Raw genomic sequence first — 23,784 nt, forward strand, 5'->3', positions numbered from 1 at the left:
TCATTAGTTTTCAGCATATAGGTCTTTCACATCCTTGGTTAAGTTTATTTCAAGGTTTTTATTCTTTTTGTTGCAAGTCCACAAGGAATTTTTTTTTAATTTCTTTTACTGAGATTTCATTGTTAGTATATAGCAATGTGACAGACTTCTATACGTTGATTTTGTACCCGGCAACTTTATTGTATTCGTTGATTGTTTCTAATAGCTTTTTGGTGGAGTCTTTAGGGTTTTCTATATATAGCATCATGTCATCTGCAAAGAGTGACAATTTACTTCTTCATTCCCAATTTGGATGCCTTTTATTTCTTTTTCTTGCCTGATTGCTCTGGCAAGGACTTCCAACACTATGTTGAAAAGCAGAGGTGATAGGGGACAACCTTGTCGTGTTCCTGAACGTAGAGCAAAGGGCTTCAGTTTTTCACCATTAATTATGAGATTAGCTGAGGGCTTGTCATAGATGACCTTTATTATGTTAAGGTATTTTCCTTCTATACCTATTTTATTAAGTGTTTTAATCATAAATGGATGTTGTATCTTGTCAAACGCTTTCTCTGCGACAACTGATATAATCGTATGATTTTTGTCCTTTATTTTGTTTATGTGATGTATCACATTGATGGATTTGCATATGTTGAACCATCCTTGTGCCCCAGGGATGAACCCCACTTGGTCGTGATGGATAATCTTTTTAATGCATTGTTGCATTCGATTTGCTAGAATTTTGTTTAGGATTTTTGCATCTGTATTCATCAGAGATATTGGTCTGTAGTTTCCCTTTTTTGTGTTATCCTTACCAGGTTTTGGTATCAGGGTAATGTTGGCCTCGTAAAATGAGTTAGGGAGTATTGTCTCATTTTCAATTTTTTGGAAAAGTTTGGGTAGGACAATTATTAGGTCCTCTTTGAAGTTTTGGTAGAATTCATTATGAAGCCATCTGGTTCCAGACTTTTGCTTTTGGGAAGGTTTCGGATGACTGATTCAATTTCCTTACTGGTGATCAGTGTATTTAGATTTTCCAGTTTTTCGTGATTCAGCCTAGGAAGGCTATGTGTTTCTAAGAACTTGTCCATTTCTTCTAGGTTATTGAATTTGGTGGCATGTAGTCCTTCATAGTATTCTTGGATGATCCTTTGTGTTTCTGTGGCATCATAACTTCCCCTCTTGCATTTCTGATTTTCTTTATTAGTGTCTTTTCTCTTTTTATCTTAGTGAGTCTAACCAAGGGTTTGCCAATTTTGTTAATCTTTTCAAAGATCCAGCTCTTTGTCACATTAATTTTTTCTGTTGTCTTTTATGTTCTCTATTTCATTTAGTTCTGCTTTGATTTTTATTTCCTTTCTTCTACTGACCTTGGGTTTCATTTGTTTTTCTTTTTTTAGTTCTTTAAGGTGTAACGTGAGGTTCTTTATCTGGGATTTTTCTCATTTCTTGAAATAGGCCTTTAATGATATAAATTTCCCTCTTAAAACTGCTTTCTCTGCATCCCAAAAATTTTGGTAGGGTCTTTTTTCATTGTCATTTGTTTCTATGTATCTTTTGATTTCTCCTCTTACTGTGTCTTTGACCCGGTTGTTCTTTAAAAGTACGTTGTTTAATGTCCACGTATTTGTGTTTTTCCTACTTTCTTTTTCCAGTTGGTATCCAATTTCAAAGCCTTGTGATCAGAGGATATGCGTGGTGTGATTTCAATCTTCTTAAATTTGCTGAGGCTAGTTTTATGTCCTAGTATATGGTCTATCATTGAGAATGTTTCATGTACACTAGAAAAAAAATGTATAGTCTGATATTCTTGGATGAAGTGCTCTATAAATCTCAATTTTGTCCATTTCATCTGATGTGTCATTTAGGGCTGCTATTTATTTTTTTTCTGTTTGGATGATCTATTCATAACTGTCAATGATGTATTTAGGTCCCCTAGTATAATTGTGTTTTGGTCAATTTCTCCCTTTAGTTCTGTTAGTAGTTGCTTGGTATATTTCGGTGCTCCCTGATTGGTGGCATAAATATTGATGACTGTTATGTCTTCTTGTTGTATAGTCCCCTTTGTCATTATGAAATGTCCATCTTTGTCTCTTGTTAACCTTTTTCATCCTGAAGTCTGTTTCATCAGATATCATTATGGCTATACCTGATATTCTCTGGATACCATTTGCTTGGAGTGTCAATTTCCACGCCTTCACTTTGAGTCTTTGTTTGTCCTTGTAGTTGAGATGTGTCTCTTGGAGGCAACATATGGTTGGGTTCAGTTTTTTGATCCAATCTACTACTCTGTGCCTTTTTATTGGTAAGTTCAGTCCATTTACATTTAGGGTGATTATTGATATGTGAGGATTTCCTGTCATTCTATCTTTAGTTTTCTAGTAAGGCTGTGTCTCCATTGTTTCTTTGCTTTTTTGTTGTTGTCTATTATTTCTGTGTGGTGGTATTCTATGATGTTTCCTCTGTTTCTTCTTTTATTACAGTATATATTTCAGTTCTGGATTTTTTTTTTGAGTGGTTACCCTTAAGTTTATGTAAAGGAAAATTTCATATTTAGAGTATTCCATTTTCTTCAGGATGCTTACTTTCTCCATTCCCATAATCCAGTTCAGGCCTTTACTCTCCCACTTTTTTATGTTTTGGTTGTCACAAGTTATCCCTATTTGTGCTGGTCAAATAGCCTCCTTCTGTATTTCTTGTAGTGCAGGTCATGTGTTAGAAAATTCCCTCACCTTCTGTATGTCTGGAAAGGTCTTTATTCCTCCATATCTAAAGGATATCTTTGCTGGATATATTATCCTTGGCTCATAATTTCTCTCTTTCAATAGTTTGAATATTTTGTTCCACTCCCTCCTGGGTTGTAGAGTTTGTGCTGAAAAATCTGATGATAGTCTAATGGGCTTTCCTTTGTGGGTTACCGTCTCCTTTTCCCTGGGTGTTGAGGAGTCTTTCTTTGTCGTTAATTTTTGACAGCTTCAATACAGTGTGGCTGGAGAAACCTGTTGGGATTGAAGTAATTAGGTGTTCTATTTGCTTCTTGGATTCTAGTATCCAGTTCTTTCCACAAGTTTGGGAAGTTCTCGTCGACTGTTTGAGTATACTCTCTGTTCCCTTCTGTCTTTCTTCTCTTTCTGATATGCCCATTAATCTTAATATCGCTCTTTCTGATGGAATCAGAAAGTTCTTGTAGTGTTCTTTCATTTCTTTTTAGTCTCAAGTCTCTTTCTTCTTCCATCTATGTCATTCTTTCCTCTATCTGGTCAACTCTACTTCCTAAGCTGGCTATTTCATTCTTAATTTCTTCTATTGAGTGTTTCTCCAGAAATTCTATTTGGTTCTTTTTTAAAATTTCAGTCTCTTTGGTAAAATGTTCATTTTGTTTTTTGATTGTGTTTCTGAGTTCATTAAACTGCCTCTCTGTGTTTTCTTGCATCTCATTGAATTTTTTAAGAACTGCAATCTTGAATTCTCTGTCACTTAAGTCATATATTTCCATGTCTTTAAGTTCATTTTCTGGAGACTTTTCATTTTCTTTCTGAGCTGTCTTGTTACCTTGGTTATTCATGGCAATGAATGATTTATTATTTCTCTTCGTAGACATCTACAGGAGTAGGTTCTGCAACAGGTTGATAGAAAGAGGTCTTGCTTTTGTTTTCCAGTAGGTATTGGTAGAATGTTTTATTTCCTCTCTGTCTGCAGCTTTTTATTCTCTCTCACACTGTAGTGTTATATTTTCTGTGCACTATTCTGGCTTCTCACACAATGGAGGGGATTCCCTGGAAGACGGGCTTCTCCTCTGTGAACAGTTTGCCTGGGTCATAGTGTATCACCTCCGTATGGGGGATGTGGAGAGCTTATGAAGTTGCAAAGCTGTTCCTGCACCAGATTCAGAGCCCCTATGTTTCAGCAGTTCTGTTTACTCCTGCAGGGATCCACCCAGATAGGTGTGGCCAGGGGTCGGGTGAATTGTGAGAATTGGCCCAGAGCGATGGCGGTGACCACCACCACAGCCTGTCCCGCTTCCACAGCTCCCTCCCCTTTGCCAGAATTAGTTGGGCTGCAAATCTGTGTCTGGGGTCCACAGTTCTCAGAACAGCAAATATCCTGTCCTTTTGATCTGACACTGCTACTTTGTCGCTTCTAGCACCGGGCAGGTGGGGGCGGGGCAAACTCTGGGAGCGTAGGGAGGGGGTAGCCAGTCTCAGTGCCTAAGGCTTCCATTCTCTGCTCAGCAGTGAGGGCTTAAACCACAGTTTTCAGCCTTCTTCCCTCAGTCTTTGCTCCGAGGTCTCAACTGTGAGCATTGATTCAGCTATGTTATGTGCTCCCCCCTCAGCCCTGTGGGCAATAAACAGAGCCATAGCAGTCCGAGTTCTTCCCTCTCCCACAGCTGCGGCAGTTCCGGGATGCAGCGGGCTCCGAGCACTGAGCCAGGTCTGCGTCCTGCACCCACGCGGCTCTGCACATCTCCCTTCCCTCCTCCCTGCTCGTGCAATTTGCCCACCTTCAGATGATTTCAGTAGTGCACCTCTTCATCTTATCTGTCTGCTGTGCAGGGAGTCCTTTGTGGAGTTATAGTTGTTCAATTTGTTGTAAATTCTAGGGGAGATTTCAAGAGGCACACCTCACGCTGCCTGTCACGATTTAAAATTCACTGAACAATATATATTGCTGAGAATATCTAGCCGATGTTCAGAAAGAACTTTATTCACAGTCAAGTAGATTTGCCTTTGCTGTTTGCCTGCCTTTAGCCTTTGTAGTATGTTTATAAAAGTATGCCTAATTGGGTGTTTATATTTATTTATGAATAACACATTTATTGTTTGTCTTTGTAGTGAGCGTTAACCATATTGTATAAGGATATTTCTATTTTTGTTAATGCCAATAGATTCCACCTAAATAACTTCAATAACAATACATGTCATGTTGTGAAATATATTTTAAGGAATATATACCATGATCATCCTAGAAATTACTTTTGGTCCTTAACTATATTATATAGAGATAATAATTTTTAACTTGTAGTTAAGATTTCCAGATAATTTTTAACTTGTAGGTAAGATTTCCGGATTCTCACATTGTATACTGAGACCACTGAACTAAATTCCTTTCTCCTAAATTATCTGTAACTCAACCTTGTATCTCCTCCTAACCAGGAACCATAGCATTCATTGTTAGTTTCCCATTTAGGGCTGCACTATCCAATATGGTAGTCAATTAATTAATTAAATTTAAATTAGTTAAAATTAAAAATTCTATTTCTCAGTCACACTGGACACATTTCAAATGCTCAGTAGCTACATGTAGCCAGTGTCTATCATATTGGACAGCACAGATAAAGAAAATTTCCATCACTGCAGGAAGTTCTATGGGACAGTGCTAGTTTAGAATAACATTAAGCCAGTAATTCCTCTATTTATTATATTCCTCAATGAATTAGCTATTTTCTGGGCTCTGAGGAAGTAGGATGTTAGAGTTTTGATGGCAACAAGCCATCAGGACAGACCTCAATGAGTTATCCTGGAAGTACTGGGTGGCTGAGAAGTGGAATTCCAGAATAAGTGAGAAAGGTCATAATGTCAACAATTCTTCCCTTAATTACCTTTCAAAGTAATTGCCTTCTTAGTAATTTATTGTTCTTTTCAGATTCACCGGGCATTCCACCTAGTGCTAATGCACATCAGCTTTTTCGGGGGTTTAGTTTTGTTGCTATTACCTCAGATGATGAAAGCCAAGCTATGCAGACAGTTGGTGTGCATTCAATTGTTCAGGTGAGTGAGTGTTGTTTTAAATTTGAAATGTTGTACAATATAGTTCATTGTGTGAATAATTAGATTAGATTTGATCTGCTGACTTAAGTGAGCAGCTTAATAGACATTTTATATCATTGATGTTACTCGGAGAAATTTCTTTCATAACCTTTGAAAAGGTTGCATGCATCAGAATCCTGAGTACCTATCTGACTTGAAAGTGGAAGAGAGTTGCAATAAATATCACCATCTTATCTCTCCCATCTCCTGTGCCTCAAAATGTTTATCAGGCCTCATTTGTTTCATCCTCTGCCTCTGTCAGGTCAGCTATGATGAACTGAGATCTCCTGGTTCCTTGCAAAAGGAGTCAGCAGACTTTTTCTGTAAAGGGCCAGATAATAAATATTTGAGGCTTTGTAGGCCTATGATCTGTATTTTGACTACTGAACTCTGCCGTTGCAGCACAAAAGCAGCCGTGGACAATACAAAAATAAATGAGCATGGCTGTGTGCCAGTAAAATGTTATTTAGTGAACCACATTTGGTGTACAGGTCGTAGTTTACCAACCTCTGACATAGAAACATATAAGACATGAAAATGAAGTTAAGTCTTAAGTTTTATGTCTTTGTTTTTTTGGGCCCCTATTGTCATTAGGAAGAAATGGTTATGGGTACTGCCTTAGGGTGCCTTCTACCTCATTATCCCATTTGTTTATCAGAGTTGGAGAAAAAAGGAGGTGAAAGCCACAGAAGCAGGTTTGTAGGTAGGGTGTGTGTGTGTGTGTGTGTGTGTGTGTGTGTAATAGGAGAGTGGACTAGTAAATTAAATGTTATTAGAGGAGCACAAGTAGTACAAATCGTTAGATTTATTTCTTCTCATCCTAATATCATTAAAAGATAAATTTAATTCATTTTCCAAATCATAGAAGGAACTAGATATATCTTTTAAAGCATTGAATTGTTTTTAGGGTATAATTAGTGCTTGACTTTGCTTGATGATTAAGTTACTTTTGCTCTAAAGTTTTTTTCATGAGTCAATCATCTTGCTTTCTCCATTTTCTAGAAAACCACTTTATTTGTTTTAAATTTATTGGGGTGACAATTTTTAGTGAAATTACATAGATTTCAGGTGTATAATTTCATATTACATCATCTATAAATCCCATTGCGTGTTCACCACCCAGAGTCAGTTCTCTTTCCATCACCATATATTTGATCCCCCTTACCCTCATCTGCCACCCCCCACCCCCCTTACCCTCTAGTAACCACTAAACTATTGTCTGTGTCTATGAGTTCTTGATTCTCATTTGTTTGTCTTGTTCTTTTGTTGGTTTTGGTTTATATACCACATATCAGTGAAATCATAGGGTTCTCCACTTTTTCTGTCTGACTTATTTCGCTTAGCATTATACTCTCAAGATCCATCCATGTTGTCACAAATGTTCCTATATCATCTTTTCTTACCGCAGAATAGTATTCCATTGTGTATATATACCACAACTTCTTTATCCATTCGGGACATTTTGGTTGTTTCCATGTCTTGGCCATCGTAAACAAAGCTGCAATGAACATTGGAGCACACGTGTCTTTATGTATAAATGTTTTCAAATTTTTGGGGTAGATACCCAGGAGAGGGATTGCTGGGTCATATGGTAATTCTATTCGTAATTATTTGAGGAACCTCCACACTGCCTTCCATAGCGGCTGCACCAGTCTGCATTCCCACCAACAGTGTATGAGGGAACCTTCTTCTCCACAGCCTCTCCAACACTTGTTGCTATTTGTCTTGTTGATGCTATCCATTCTGACTGGAGTGAGGTGATATCTCATTGTGGTTTTTATTTGCATTTCTCTGATGATTAGTGATGTTGAGCATTTTTTTTCATATGTCTGTTTGCCATTTGTAAGTCCTCTTTGGAGAAATGTCTCTTCAGGTCCTCTGCCCATTAGAAAACCACTTTAAATGCTGGTTTTTGAACAAAGTTCATGTAGAAATAGTCTGTCCTTTTTACTATGACAAGCATGTAATACATGGCAAGTTTTAAAGTTATAACTTTTGTACCTAATAGAAATTGCAAACATATATTCTACAGAATTCAAGTTTTAACCTCTACAAGGCTCATAGGCATGTGGTGGGGGTGTGGGGGGGACAGTCTCCTACCTACAGCCAAGGACGGCACAGCTTCCCTCAGCCTGTTTATGGAACCAGTAATTTGCTATTCATCATCCTACCACATGTTTTTAGTCCTTAACCCATTAATGGCTTCTCTAGCAGAAGTCGTATTGAAGCTATGACTTGAGGATGAAGAAAAGAGGGCATGGCTACTGATAGTCCAAAATGATAATAATAGGTATCACCTACAGATACATTATTTTAATACTCACCATTACCCTCTGAGAAACACAAGTTGAAGGTCACACAGCCTACAAGTGGTGCATTTGAGACAAGAATCCAGATTTTCTAATTCTGAATCCTCCTAAAGCTTTTCTTCTATACCAGAGATTTCAGACTTCTCCCCATTTGCAAGGGTACTTCAAAGACCTGCAACCTGTTGGAGAGTGGAAAGGGGCTCCATCACATGCAAGGCTATCAGCCCCTTATGAAGTAGCTCTGTGTTTTTTCTTGTACAAATTTATTTTTTTTGTTTTTAATATAAGTTTTTGTAAAGGGTATATTTCATGCTGTACATTTTATTGTAGATACTTCAAAAATACGCAGTTATAGAAGAATAAGTGCTGTAAAGATTTATTTTGACTGATACTCATTTATATTTAACATCAACATTGCATGTTGAGTAACTTATTTCCCTATGAAATGTACCAAAATCATTACGGAACTCTTTGTCAGTTTATAATTGTGTTTGTAGCAGTTGCACAGGAACAGTATTCAGTTCACTGATGGATATGAAGTAAAAGAAGACATTGGAGTTGGCTCCTACTCCGTTTGCAAGAGATGTATACATAAAGCCACAAACATGGAGTTTGCAGTGAAGGTAAATCCTTTTAGATTTAAAATGCAACTGTAATAGTTCTTATTCATGCATGTCAGTACCAGTGAAAAATTACACTCTTCTTCTTTGGTAAATATGCCTCTTGTTATAAAAAGATGAGGTAATTTTAAATGTCTGGCTAGCGATCTTCAGGGATCTTCATCTGGAACCATGGATTCCCCTGTGAGTTACAGGTAGGGTAGCATACGTCAGTTTGCTCAGACCAGTACCAGTGTACACCTGACCTGATTTTTGGTAGCACCTCTTTTACTCTCAAGAGTCCCCCATTTTATGTTCAGGGAGTTGCTCAAAATTGTATACCAAATGTATGTTTACATTTTTCTGGCAAAATTCTTCATACCATCCTTCACATTTAAAAGGATCTGTGAACCAATAAAAGAATAAGAACCACTGTCATAAAATTCATTAACGTTAACTTTTAATTTCATCAGATGTCCTAAGACAGCAAGAATTTTCTACGCCAAAAAACCAAGACACATGGCTCTATGATAAAGTTTGAATTGCAAAACTTTAGTTGTAAGTGAACAAATATGATACTCAAGTCTCTGCCTTTTCACTTCTTGGGATGGTAACCTCTGCTTACCCATTGCAAGCAATTCAAATAATGTCTAAAGCTTTCAACTTACCTTGAACCTTAGAACTAGTCTATAAGTATGGATAGCTCATGTTTAATTAGTGAGAGAGTGGCATTAATTGTGATTACATGCATCCATTTATCTAGATATAAAATATGATTTCACTATGTAAACATTAAAATGAATGTGTTTTATATATGCACAGCAAATATCTGGGAAGACACAAATTGTTACTTTTCTAATCTTGGATCTAATTGCTTTAAAGTTATCAGTGTCCACAAGGCTTTCTGTCAGAGGTAAAGATAAACCATAGAAATACGTTTTAATATTCTATCCTACTCATTGCCTATAGTGACATCTGGGATACATAGAAATTTTCAAATTGCTTACATGAAAGGAGAGAAGATGAATAATGTATTTGGTAAGCAGTTTAAGGATATATCTTGCCTCCATAAACACATCAGAAAAAAAGCAGAAATGTCCTAAGGCCAGCTTTGAATGACAGAAACCAGGAGCAGTATACCAAAACCTTGAGAATATCTTCAAGCTATTTGTGGACTCTTGTGACTTAAATTAGATTTATAAAACCAATCCTTGCACAACTGGATTCTTACTGAAATTATACAAATCTGAGATCCACAAGCACAAATATGGATATAATGTAAGCTGGGCTCAGATTAGCAGATCAGAGAGAAGATTGCCAAAAATGACACTTCCAGTGTGTTCTGATTTTCAAAAGACTAGTCCCAGATCATATCCCTTGAATTAAAATGTCTATTCCATACGTTTCCTCTTAATCATCCATTTGCCTAATTCCACAAAAATGACAATTTACAGCTGATTATGGTGGACTCCTGTCTGTATGTCTTCCCTGTTTTCTAAATACAGAACTGTTTTATAACTAAACCCATTTCAGATAGCATATTTGGCTCATACTGAGAGTTACAAGGGCTTTCCTAGGTTGCTGGAGCATTTGGGTATCTATTACACACATTAATTACTAAGCTGCTCTAAAATTGAAAATATGAAGGTCACAAAATTTCAGACTACCCTTTGGATGAAATGAAATCAAACCTTGTCTTTTAAAAAATACAATATTACTTCAACAGATTAAAACATTAAGAGAAATATTTTTAAGAAGCAGTTGACATAAAACGATTGGAAAGCTACATTAGTATTTTAAAGGGCTTTATTATAATAATTAAACTTAATTCTAGGCAAGTAAAATTTTAGGAGTGGTTTTCTGCTTAGCTTTCTGCCTAGCTTCAAAAATAAGCTTGTTCTACTTAACTGTTAATTAATTTTTTATAAGTAGCTTACGACTAATGGGGTATTCCATTGAAGCATTTTATTAAAGGAAGTAAAGTTAATTCAATAAACAGATGCTAGTAGTGGTATTATAGATACATGTTGTTCTTAATTGTCTGTATTGACAGGGCTTAGAAGTTGACTGAGTTCCCCAAAGTTCAAGATGTTCAAGGACGGAGGAAAGATATTTTAACTATATTCTTGGTACCTTTTCTTGAGGGTTTGAGTTTGTAGTAAGTTTAGGACTGGAGAGACCAGGTAAGAATGTAACTCATGGCATAGAATTTACTTTACAGTCTTGCCATCTGCATCAAGACTGGCTTTTGAATTTTGATTAGGTAGTCTGGCCAGGTACTTAAATAAAACTACTTGATAAATGGCTTATATATACAGTGTTTACATAAGATGATGCCCAAGATCTGTAGCTGTAAATTCTTACAGTTTATGACTGTGTAGTTCATGAGATTTTGTGACAACCATTTGCCTTTTAGATTATTGATAAAAGCAAGAGAGACCCAACAGAAGAAATTGAAATTCTTCTTCGTTACGGACAGCATCCAAACATTATTACTCTAAAGGATGTAAGTAGATTCTTTAACATAGATCATTTGAATCTGAGCTGTTTTCAAATATTATGAGTTAGACAAAGAATTCAATATAATAAGCAAAACAAATAGATTAGAGGACAACACATATAGCATAATTTCAGTTACAAAGAAAACTATGTTTATATAATTAATTTTTCTCCTTTTGCTTTAAGAAGAAAAATGTCGCTGACATCATTGCTTTTAACATCTGCATTTACTGGAACATTTAGATACTAATTAATATTCAGGATGGACTAGTCGCATGCTGCATGGATTTCCCCAAACTCTTCCACCGTACTGCCAGAGAGCTACAGTCATATCTAAACATATTACTTCCCTACGTTTCATACCTTCATCACCTCTGGTCCCACCTTCCTCTGTCCATAGTAGTTTTCACATTTCCTCACATACCCTATGCTTCAGCTATGCTCCAGTATATATACATTTTTGAAAATGCCTCATTTTCTCATGCTGCTCTGTCTTTGAACTTATGGTTCCCTCATTTGAGGACACCATTTCCCTTATTTGCCTGGCTAACTACCGTACATTTAAGACTTTGCTAAGGCATTACTTCCTCCAGGAAGCCTGCCCCGCCCCTCACCACCTCAGGACAAGTGAGGTATCCTTTCCCTGCTCCCTATAACTTTGATAATAGAGCTGTTGGCAAAGGGTGTGAAGTCCCCAAGCAGCATTAGGTCCTCTTGTGCTGACGGTGGTCACATAGGCTCAAAGGCCATAGCTGGGGGTTGTAGACCAGATATCACGAGGCCAACTGAGCCAGAGGTCTACCTTTCACCTTTCACGTCTGAGATTTTGTGAATTCCAAAGTTCACTCTCCCGTCTCCTTCCGAACCAAAACTCCAGTTTCCTCAGATTAATATATCACTGCTCATTGTTAGAAGGAGAATGTTAACTTAGTCCCATTAAAATGTGAAGCTGTTTAACTTAAGTGACTCTTTCATTAATATAACATCCAAGAATCTAACCAAGTAAATCCAAAAAGAAGTGTAGAAAATACTGTCTCGCAGCCTTGCCTTGGAAACTCCCTCAACTGTCACTATTTTTTACATCTTTGCTCCTTCCCTCATTTCAAATTCCAAAGTCTGTGAAATTTCCCCCACTTTTATTACAGCATCTTCAACATTGTTTTAACTCTTATTTCTGTTTCTCCCTACTGGAATAAAAACTCTGTGGGCAGGTACCTTGTTTTCTCCATTATTTGGGGCCCCAGTATGTGGTATCTCTTATGGAGTTAAATAAAGGTGTGCAGTAACTCTGTGATGAAGGGGGAATGAAAGGGACTGAAGTTTAATGAAGGTGATAATTTAGTTCGGGATTGCCTGGAGTACAAATCCAAAATTACAGTGAGCTTTCTATTTCTACATAAGGAGTAAACTGGTATGCTTCTGGGTGGTTGGATGGAATTTCTCTTTGCTACTCAATCTTCCTACTTAATACTAGCCACAACTTGTCTTTCAGTTTAACCAAAACCAGAATAATTCATTATGCCATGTATATAAATATAGAAGTTCTGCAGTTGCAGAAGTTCCAGGAAAATCACAAGAGTGTGTCTTTGTAGCAGTCCCTGCCATCAGCCGTAGATAGAAAAATCAAGAGTAATGAACCCTAGGAGCAAAAGTTGAGTGCCCCTTCGTATACCATGCTCATAGTTACTTCAATTGCCATGAATTAAGTTTCACAGAAGGAAATTACAGGTTATTTTTCTGACATTCAATCTCATCAATTCTTATATTAATATTCTTATGTGTCTAAAACTGCTTGCAAGTTTTATATCCTATATTGGTTGTGATAAGTAAAATTTTCCTTGAATATAAAAATGAGTTTTAATTTCTCTTTAATACGCTAAACTTTGTTCTGAGCACATGTAAAGCTTTAAATAATTTTTCACATTTTGGTGTTCAATTTTATAGGTATACGATGATGGAAAATATGTGTATGTAGTAACAGAGCTTATGAAAGGGGGTGAATTGCTGGATAAAATTCTTAGACAGAAATTTTTTTCTGAACGAGAGGCCAGCGCTGTCCTGTTTACTATAACCAAAACTGTTGAATATCTTCATGCACAAGGGGTAAGTCTTTTTAATGTTTTATATAAAAAATATACACGGGGTGGGGGGTGGGAGATGAGGGTAAGGGGGATCAAATATATGGTGATGGAAGGAGAACTGACTCTGGGTGGTGAACACACAATGGGATTTATAGATGATGTAATACAGAATTGTACACCTGAAATCTATGTAAATGTACTAACAATTGTCACCCCAATAAATTTAATAAAAAAAATTAAATTAAAAAAATATACACACACACACACACGAATACCTTTTTTCTTAATATTTGAGCTAAAATTACAAAAGTAGAAGTTACTTTATGCATGTAATGGAAAATAACTACTATTAGCTTAATTATCCTGCTGTTCTTCCTCTATGTAAACTTCTCCCATTAAGCTTGAAGTGCTACTTTGAAATTCTAACTTATTTATATTAAATTCTTATGCTTCCCAAGAAAAAGTGAGTGAGATCTTCTGACCTGGAAGACATAGTGCCATTTTTGCTAGGCCACTCTGTGCTCTTGAGAACTGGGCCCATTTCAAGTTTAGAAGCAGAACCAGAGAATCATGGGTTGTATTCACTTATAAAAGGAAATCCTTCCAACGGATTAGGCCAGATAGTCGCCTGGCTTCTGACTGGTGGATGCTCTCCTCATTTCTTCCTGATACAGATATTTTAGTAAATGGCAGAAAAAAATCATATTTTTAAAAGAAGAGAAGTCTGGAAGGGAAAGGGGTTAAAAGAGAAAATGAGGGGAGGGAAGGAGAAAAAGAGAACAGCAGAGGAGTGAAGAGGAATTGGAAGTAAGAAAAAGAGTCAGAGATTATGTCTTAAGGAGTTTATTTTCAATACATTGTTCTCATTTTGTTTGTCTTCACCCCTGGAAGCTAACAGGTGGACTATGTTAATTTAGTTCTAGAGCTTCTTGACTTCTGGCTGGTCAAGAGTTGCCTAGGACTGTAGCTAGAAATTAGTAGCACTCAGTACTCACTGAAGAATTCATGACTTCAATCATCTAAGCCTCTGTGTTCTTTACTAATTCCTTAGCAGTAGTAAGTTCTTTAAGTGGTCTGGAGAAGTCATGTTCTGGATGTTAGGAACTAAAACTGAGGTGATTGATCAGGATATAGACTCCGAATTTGATGATGTAAGAAACACATAAGTCTAATAAGGAGTGTCAGAGAGGCTTGTGATGAAAGAAGTATTCACATAGGTGATTAAATGGGGAAAGCAATACAAAACTCTAAAGGATCGGTATCTTTTTGTATTTGACATTGTTGCTTGCATATCAAACAGACAATACTTAAAGTCTGGATTTTTTTCCTTTTTCCTCCTAAACCCCAGGCATGTCCTACTGAACCTATCAGCATGTTTTCATGCACATCCATTGTGTATTCTGTTCCCTCTACTTAGTATGGTTGTACTCTACTGCTGTGTCTTGTTTGCTCTGTTCTAAAGGTCTTAGATCAGATGTTAACCTCCTCTAGAGACCCTCCCTCACCTCCCTAGTTATGCGCCATCTCTTACCTGTTTGTTCTCTGCCTTTCCGCTACTGTGTAAGCTCCTAGCATATAAAAGCAAAGATCTTATGGATCTTGTTCACCATAATATCTGCAGCTCCTTATATAATACCCTGGCACATGATAGGCAATCAATAAATATTTGTTTAATGAATGAATAACTTGGAGACAGGTATTATTGTTATTTGCATTTCTCCTTAACCCACTTATTCAGTTGGACAAAGAGGGGGAAGGTAAATACTATTCTTTCTTCTTCCTCTCCTTTCCCCAGTTCTGTGTTAAAGAGTTACACTTACATTCAGCATTTTATGATGTTGGGGTAATTTAAAAGATCACCACTCATTATCTTGTTAAGTGTATTGCTCCAACAGTTTGTGAATAAGGTAGTTTCTATAATGGAAATGTATTCTTAATGTACCTCTTTAATTTGTATTTCAATTAGGTGGTTCACAGAGACTTGAAACCTAGCAACATTCTTTATGTGGATGAATCTGGCAATCCAGAATCTATTCGAATTTGTGATTTTGGCTTTGCCAAACAGCTAAGAGCAGAAAACGGTCTCCTCATGACTCCTTGTTATACTGCAAATTTTGTTGCACCAGAGGTAATTGTGAAACAGCTTGCTTGTAGTATTTCAGTATATTTAAAAACTCATTTGCTGTGTTTAATATAGAATAGTTAATAGTTATTTAACTGAAAACTTACTGAACAGATAATTGAAATAAAATGTCAGCCCTTTTTCTTCTGTCGGTAGTTCATACTGTCTGATGATGTCCACTACCACCTGTAATCCTTTTCCTGCCCTGACTTCTGTCTTTCTGCACAATCACACATCTGTATATGTCTGTTATCACTCATACTTTTGTGCTTGTCAGTGCATGGAATAAATGGAAACTAGCTTCTTCTCCCCCTTTCCTAGTACCTTTCTAATTTCCTGGTTTTCTCACTATCTTTCTGTATTTCTGAGGCTAAAACATGAAGGTCTCTTCTTGTCTTTAGCTGTGTAGCTAGTTACCATCTCTGTTATCCCTTAAAACCAGTTGGTGGTTCTTGTGCTCACAGCACTGCCGTCCTAGCCCCTGTTTCCCTCGCCTCAGCCTAGGCGCACCTTGCTCCTTCTAGTCATTCTGTGAGTATTCCACAGGAGAGCTACAAAGCTCCTGAAGTCCTTTCCAAGCACCGATTTCATCAACTTGCTTCTTTTCTTAAGAAATTGCAGTTCCCCATTATAGCAAGTGTAAAATCCACTGTTTTGCCCTCAAGATTTCTTGCCTTTTTATCACTATGTAAAAAAAAAAAATGCAACTACGAACAAGATGATAGAAAATAATGGTAAAGTCTGACATAGGGCTTATGTGGCAGGCACATAGATGAACTGATTTTCATCTTCACAACATGTAGCTTACATATAATAGTTCATTCTCATTATAACTATGTGAGGTGAGTGCTTTTATTCACATTTTACAGGAAACCAGTACACAGTGAGAGGTTATGTCATTCATCTGAGGTCAGATCTAGATTTCAGCCCAGGCAGTCTGGCTGCAAAGTCTGTGCTTTTACCATGTGCTAGATTTTTCAAATAATGATAATACTTGGCAATGTTAGGATAGTTGGATAATAGAGTTGGATTTCCCCCTTTTATTTTCCAAACGTTTTGAAATTTTGTTACTTTTAGGAATAATATTTATCTCTTCTCCCAGTGGTACTAGAACTGATGAGGGACGGATTTTTTTGTTGTTTGTCCACATATCCACAGCCTCTGACACATATTGGTGCACGCATGGTCACTTAATCTAACCATCTCATTTTCCTCCTAAGTGCTTCCTGCTTCACGCAAGCGGTCTGCTTCTGGAAATCACAATGTAGCCGTTCCTTGGCCCATTAGACTGTTTTGTGCTTCAAAACTTGTCTCTAAAGTCATCTTCTTCAGGAAATCTTCCATGACTCAACTCTCCTTAGACTTGACCTTTTAACTCTTTGTCTCCTAGTCGTCCAAGTTTAAACTTTGAAGTTCTGCTGAAATCCTCCCTCTATCTACCATATCTCTACATCCAGTCTATCACCAAATCCTGTCCATTCTGATTGCTAAATATTTGATATCCCTTTCCCTTTACCCGGTACATCCAATCTCAGTAAGTACTTCCTGTTTTATCTTTGTGTCTGTTCTTCTTCATGTCCTGCCTTAGTGCAGATCCTCACAGCCTTTTATTTAGTTGGCAACAGATGGCCTCCTATCCGGTGACCTTGCCTCCGGTCTCTCCTCTTGTCAGCATTTCCTCTATACCTTGCATTATCTTTCTGGTGTACAGATCTACTTATTTTATTTGCCTGTTTAATACTTCAATGACATCTGATTGCCTACAGGGAAAAAAATCTAAATTCCTTAACAAGATGTTTATAAAAGCCCTTCAGTCTCTCTCGTATCCCCTACCTGGAGATCTGGCCACACAGAGCTAGCACTAACCGTGCCTCTACCCTTTGGGTGTCCTCTGTCCTCTCCCACCTCCTCCCCCTGCCTCCCGAATTCTTACTTTTAGTCCCAATACAGAAGCTGCCTCATAGCCTTCCCTCTCTTCCCTATCAAGAAGGAATCACTTCCTCATCTTTATACCCATAGTGCTTTAAACATAATTTTGTTATGATACTTATCATGTTGAATTGTTAAACACAGATATGTTTCTTTCCCCTACCAGATTCTGATTTTCTTAAGGAAACCAGAGTTGTTTTATATTTGTCACAGTTCGTTATAGTTGGTGGTAATTAAATGCTTGAGTGAATCAAATTATATACAATTTTGCACTATATCATTTGTACTGTTATATATGTTCTTAAAAGTATTATTTTCTGTAGCCCCATACAAAACGTAAATTCATTGAAATAAGACATTTACCTTCAATTTATTTTATAGTTCTCTGTGTGCCATGGCAACACTCAATAAATGTTAATTCGAATACCAAAAAAAAAAAAATATATATATATATATATATATATATATACATATACATATACATATATATAATCTGTATACACACACACGGTGCCCCAAAAATTTATACACATTTTAAGAAAGGAAAAAACGATTAAAATTGTAATACTCAATATATACCGGTAACAAAAGATAAATTCAAGTCACGTTTGACTTCTACAATTACAAGAGATGCTCAAAGTGGTTACCATCAGCATAATTTTAATACAGTTTTTTCCTTTCTTAAAATGTGTATACTTTTTTTGGTACTATATATGTATTTTATGTATATATATAAAACATATATTATATATGTTATATATATTATATATAATATATATGATTGTTAGTTGTAGAAGGTTCTAGAATAGGATTAATATACTGCCTTGTTTGTTAATCATATTCTGTTGAGGTTTTTCTTACATGCATTGATTTAGGAGATATAATTCAATTCCCACAGCCTATCTAAATCTATATAATAAACTGGTGTGTTCATACTGATTTTTACTTTTTCTAGGTTTTAAAACGACAAGGCTATGATGCTGCTTGTGATATATGGAGTCTTGGTGTCCTCCTCTATACAATGCTTACTGGGTAAGTGTGTACCATATATTGTAAGCATTTAGTCATCGATATTTTGTTTATGTTATCTAGATTTATTTTTTAATCTCTATGTTGTAATATCTTTCTTTTCATGTTTTCTGATACAATCCTGTATGTATGTGTGTATGTGTGTGTATACATATAAATATATATACACACCACATTTAAGTTATATCATTATTAATTTTTCTATAATTATTATTTATTGTCTTGAGGTCATAAATTGATTTTCCATACCTTTATTGTATTCTTGTTATGTCATAAACACACACGATTTTAAATATTTTATTCTACAGTGTGTCATATCTTAAAATATTTATATTTTTGTGTATTAAGTCTGTAATTAATGTTTCATAACTTACACCTTGACCTGGTGCTTTGTGGAGCTTCATGTTGTTGATATTTTTCACTTTAATAGATTTCAATAAAGTATTACAGTAATTAAATTACTCAGAGTACTTTTGGACACTGCAGATAAAGATTACCAATCAAAAAAGAAATTTTATTCATTAACATTTTAATTTTATTATAAATTAGTTACACTCCATTTGCAAATGGCCCTGATGATACACCAGAGGAAATATTGGCACGCATCGGCAGCGGCAAATTCTCACTCAGTGGTGGTTACTGGAATTCTGTTTCAGACACCGCAAAGGTAAATATGGCTTTCTGTTATAAGTTTTTGAGAAAATAGTTTCTCATAATCCTTGGTAGGAATAAATAACATAGGTTAGAATCTTTTGTTTATAAAGTAATTTTTTGAGGTGATATTACCAAATAACTTGAAATAGAAAATGGACCATTTTAATTTCTTTTCCCTGAAGGCATTGATTTGACTGGATTACATGTACCTCTAAACTTGCTTCTTACTGAGGAACATGATGAATAATAATGGTAGTAGTCTTCATGATGTGTGTGTTTACTGTGTGCCTCATGCTGCACTTTACCTAAATTATCCCATTTATTCCTCTTAAGAACCCGTAAAATAGAGGGTAAGTATCCCCATTTCACAGAAGGAAACCAACGCCCAGAATTTTAGTGTGAACTTGTCCATGGTTACATACCAGGTACGTGTGGGCATTTCAAACTAAATAGCTGATTCCAAAGCCCTTGTTCCCTAGAATAACTATAGCATGTCCTATATTTGGTCCATGTTATAAAGAAAGGAGTATTATCTTTTTCACAATAAAAGGTGGGATAGTTTTATGACAGCTTGAAATCCATTGGAAAAGCCTTTCTCACTGGAAGATCTGCCATCCCCTGAATAGCACTGACTTGCTTTCCAACTCTACTCTAGTTTCACTCTATTCATAGAAAATTCTCTTTTAAAAAGAAGAGCAAAGTTTTCCACTTCAAAATAAGGAGAACATAAAGGAGATGAAGAAGATAGATACTGGTAAAAGTGCTGATTTTTCTTAGAGGTGGAAGCTTGAATTGGTGTGATTGCACAAATAAACAGGGTACGTCAGACATGTATATAGATGCTTTAGGCAGAGACAGAGCCTCAGCTAACCAATGTAATGTCTGTGGATATAATCTTTGCTTTTATAACTGCATTTAAAATGAAATGTTAGCCTTTCTTTCCCTTTTCTTAACAGTAAAATTTCTTAAACCAGATGATTCATTTTTCTGGGTACTTATTTCCTTCTTAATTCATGTGTTGAGCACCTACAATGTGCTTAATGAGTGAAGGCTCCAGGGACAAAAGATGTGACTCAGATAGAATTCTTGATCTCACGGAGCTCACAGTCTAGTTGGGAAATGGCCAAAAGTATACAGTACAATGTCACGTGTGCTGTTACAGTGGTACGTTTTCTGTGCTAAAGAAGTTCACAAGTGATGCTCAGTCAGAAAGATTTCAGAGAAAGCTTTCCAGAAGCAATGAAGGGATTTGCCAGACGGCTTTAGGGAACAGAAGGATGCCGTCCATGCCAGGCTGAGGGAGGAGCACATGCTGTTCATGGTCATGATGGCATAGGAAGGGCAGAATGCCTCCAGGGGGCTGCAAGGAGTTTGATAGGACGAGTACAGGGTAAACGTGAGAGGGGAGCTGATGAACCCAGATTATGAAAGGCTCTGTAGACCATGCTCAGGATTTGGGGTTCACTCTAGGTATTGGGGAGCTGTTGAAAAATATTGAGCATTGTAGTGATCAGATTTTCCTTTTTCAAGTTCACTTCTGTGGAGCAGTAATTCTTATCCATGGGGTGTGCCACAAACTTTGTCATGATCGGTTGGGAGGCGTATCAAGTAATGTTGCCATAATAAAGTATCAGAGCTTGCACATTCCCTGCTTTTTTAGTAAGTTAAAGCAAGTCGGGTTATTTCTCTAATTTCTATCATTTGGTTCTTACTCACTTGCATTCCAGTATGCTTTTTTGAGTGAAAGAGAAACATAAGTGAGGAGGAGATACAAATAGAGCGCAAAAAACTGCATCCAACTCACAGCCTATCTTATAAATGCCATGTGATTACTAATAATCTTTGCTGGTTTGTCCAGCTAAGACTTTTGACTACAAACATGAGGTGATATAGTGAATGCCCACAAAATTGGGATAGAGGACCCTATCAATTTGGTGTGTCCCCTCAAGAGCAAGTTGCATAGGTAACTGTCGTCAGTCGTCACATGGACCATGCGTGTCATGTGTGACTTTGAGAAGAACAGGACCATAGCTACCATTGACTGAGCACTTACGTGCCAAGGACTGTGGTAACACTTTTACCTGCATTAGTTCACTCAGTCTTCACTAATCTAATATTAAGGGCATTACTTGGAAGGTTTTGCAGTATTTTGGGTCATGAATGGGGAGGATCTGATCTAGAGCCATTGTAGCCATAGGGAAGAGAAATTTAGAAGGCAGAATAGACTCAGTGGTTTATTGGATATAAGCAAGGGAGAAGTAGATGTCATGCGTGCAGTCCACATGTCCCCCTCGGGCAAATGAGTGGGTACTGGTGTTCTTCGCCAAGATGTGGAATACAAAAGAAGTGGTTTTGAGAGGAGTGATGATTACAAATTTGGACATTATGAATTTGAACTGCTTCTGTGATGTGTAATTAAGAGCTGTATGTCCATTAGGCTACTGGCTATATGGATATAGATCTTAGCAGAGAACTCTGGGGTGGACATTGAAATTATGAGTTGTCATCCTCCATAGTAGCTAAAGCCATGCGCGTAAGTGAGTTTATCAGAGCAGACTGATAACAGCAATGGAAGGAATTCAGGGAGCACCACTATTTAGAGGAAAACTTAGGAAGAATAGCCATTGAAGAGTAGCGGTAGGAGAAGTGGTTCTAAGTGACTTGGCCAAAAGAGCACTGGTTAACACACAGATCTGGTCAAAATTGTCGTAGAGCTTTGTCGTGCCCCTGGGCAGCCTTGTAACCTTTGATTCGTTTGAAGCACAGTTGCCCACATCCAGAATTTGGAAGGGGAGGTCCTTAATTGTTTCGCTTTTTTTCTCTAATTCTGTTCAGTTATTCCTGTTCTTAGCTGTTAATGAGAACTAAAAGTAAGAAACTATAAATATCTAATAGCAGAGGAGTACTTGGAATAACATTTCTCCAGTTCCCAATATCCAGGCAACCGCCAGGGTCTGTCAGTTCTTTATCTTAAGTATCTCAATTCCATCCACACTTCTCCATCATTTATACCCACCCCCTCAAAGCTATCTTCTCTTGCCAGTCTCAAATTGAGTCTCCAGGCTTGCCCCCGTCAATCCGTTTTCCTCCACACTTAGTGTAACCTCTCTAAAGTCCAAATCTGACCACACCACTCCTTTGCTTTAAATGATTTATTGCCTCCAGAAAAAATCCAAATGTGCTAATATGGCTTATAGGGGCCTTCACGATCAGGTTCCCGTCTTACCTCTCCCACTTTATCTGCTGCCATGTTCTCCTTTACGATTTATGCTGCAGCCTCACTGCATTTCTTTCAGTTCCTTAACTGACATGTTCTCTCCTACCTGAGGGCTTTCCTCCAAACACACTCTGTTCTATCTCCCTGAAATGCTGTTTCCCCCTTCCCTTCTCTAATCCAGCTCCTGCCTATCCTTCAAGTCTGACATTCCTCTAACGAAGTCACTTCAAAAAGCCACCCTACCCTGTTCAGGTCAGGTTTCTCTTTGTGTTTCTCTAGCTGCCCCTCCTATTTATTCACCTTATCGGAGAACTTCCTATTTGCTTTGTAATTGGTTCTTAGTCTCTCCCTCATTGGGCTGAAAGCTTCATGAGGTCACAGTTCATTTCTCTCTTGTTCACTGCTAAATACCCAATGCCTAGCAGAATGCCTGGCCTTAATGGATACTCAATAGATATATTTTGAATGAAAAATTAAATAAGTGGTACATGGCTTTTAGAAATCACAGTTGTGTTATTTGGAAGAGAATAAAACTATATAACAATCATATGGATCTATATTCCATGTATAGGAGAGCATTTGGATGGATAGAAAGCATTTGTCTCTGGAAGAGTGGGATTCTGGGTGTTCTTCGTGATCTTTTCCTTTTCTGTGTTTCTGATTTTCCTGTAATGCCCATGAGTTGCTTTTGAAGTAGGAAAAAAAATAAAATTCTGTAATCTTGGGAGGGGCATTTAGAGCCCTCCAATTAAATTCCTGTTATAGGACAGTTCTGCTTTTCAGTATTACCAGCAGCACAAAAAAGTCCTAAGTAGCTGAAAATTACTTAAAAATAAACCTTCAAAAATGTGGAAACATCAGAATATCTAAGGGAAAAAAAGAGCCAAAGTATTTAAAGATACGTAAAATGTGGTAAATTTACCCTTTATAATGCACCAAAATTACTATCACTCAGGGAGGAGGAAACAGAGACTTGGGTTTTTGCTTTTTAAAAAAAACAAAATTGTCATGCTGACCAAATTGCTTTGAGCCCAAAGATCTACCTACTACCAGAAAAAATAGTGTCATAGTAAGAGAGAATGTTCAGCAGTGTCAAGTGCTATAGAAAACAAACAGAAAGGTTCACGTTTGTGTTATTGTTCTTCCCATTATAGGACCTGGTGTCAAAGATGCTTCATGTGGACCCTCATCAGAGACTGACTGCTGCCCTTGTGCTCAGACACCCTTGGATAGTCCACTGGGACCAACTGCCACAATACCAACTGAACAGACAGGACGCACCACATCTGGTCAAGGTGAGCAGCCCCATTTAGACCCTGTTTTCCACATGTCCCCGTGAGAGACTGTGAGACGCCCTCTCCATGCCACAGCACCTTTCCCTTTCCCTCTCCACCTGCATCCGATTCTCCTATGGGATTCTCTCACAGTGGGTGATTTAGAAAAGAAAAAGGCAAGCTATACCAAATAGCATAATAAATCTAGTTTAAGAATGACTTCTTAATTTCTGAATTAATCAGATAAGTTTGGATTTCTTAACTGCTCTCTATACTTTTCTT

General features: G+C 37.1%; 1 protein-coding gene across 7 annotated transcripts in view; it reads left to right on the plus strand.

Annotated features, from left to right (window-relative positions):
• Nucleotides 1-23,784, plus strand: part of RPS6KA3 (ribosomal protein S6 kinase A3) — a 114,318-nt gene that overhangs the window by 84,738 nt on the left and 5,796 nt on the right. For all 7 annotated transcript variants that reach the window (XM_081042898.1, XM_081042895.1, XM_081042901.1 and 4 more), the window contains 8 exons: nt 5,626-5,750; nt 8,596-8,721; nt 11,114-11,203; nt 13,141-13,299; nt 15,244-15,405; nt 18,284-18,360; nt 18,907-19,024; nt 23,383-23,523. In XM_081042898.1, coding sequence (XP_080899024.1) covers nt 5,626-5,750; nt 8,596-8,721; nt 11,114-11,203; nt 13,141-13,299; nt 15,244-15,405; nt 18,284-18,360; nt 18,907-19,024; nt 23,383-23,523 — 998 coding nt within the window. The remainder of the gene's footprint in view (nt 1-5,625; nt 5,751-8,595; nt 8,722-11,113; nt 11,204-13,140; nt 13,300-15,243; nt 15,406-18,283; nt 18,361-18,906; nt 19,025-23,382; nt 23,524-23,784) is intronic.

Source organism: Rhinolophus hipposideros, assembly GCF_964194185.1.
Source record: "Rhinolophus hipposideros genome assembly, chromosome: X".
In the NCBI taxonomy this organism is placed as follows: Eukaryota; Metazoa; Chordata; class Mammalia; order Chiroptera; family Rhinolophidae; genus Rhinolophus; species Rhinolophus hipposideros.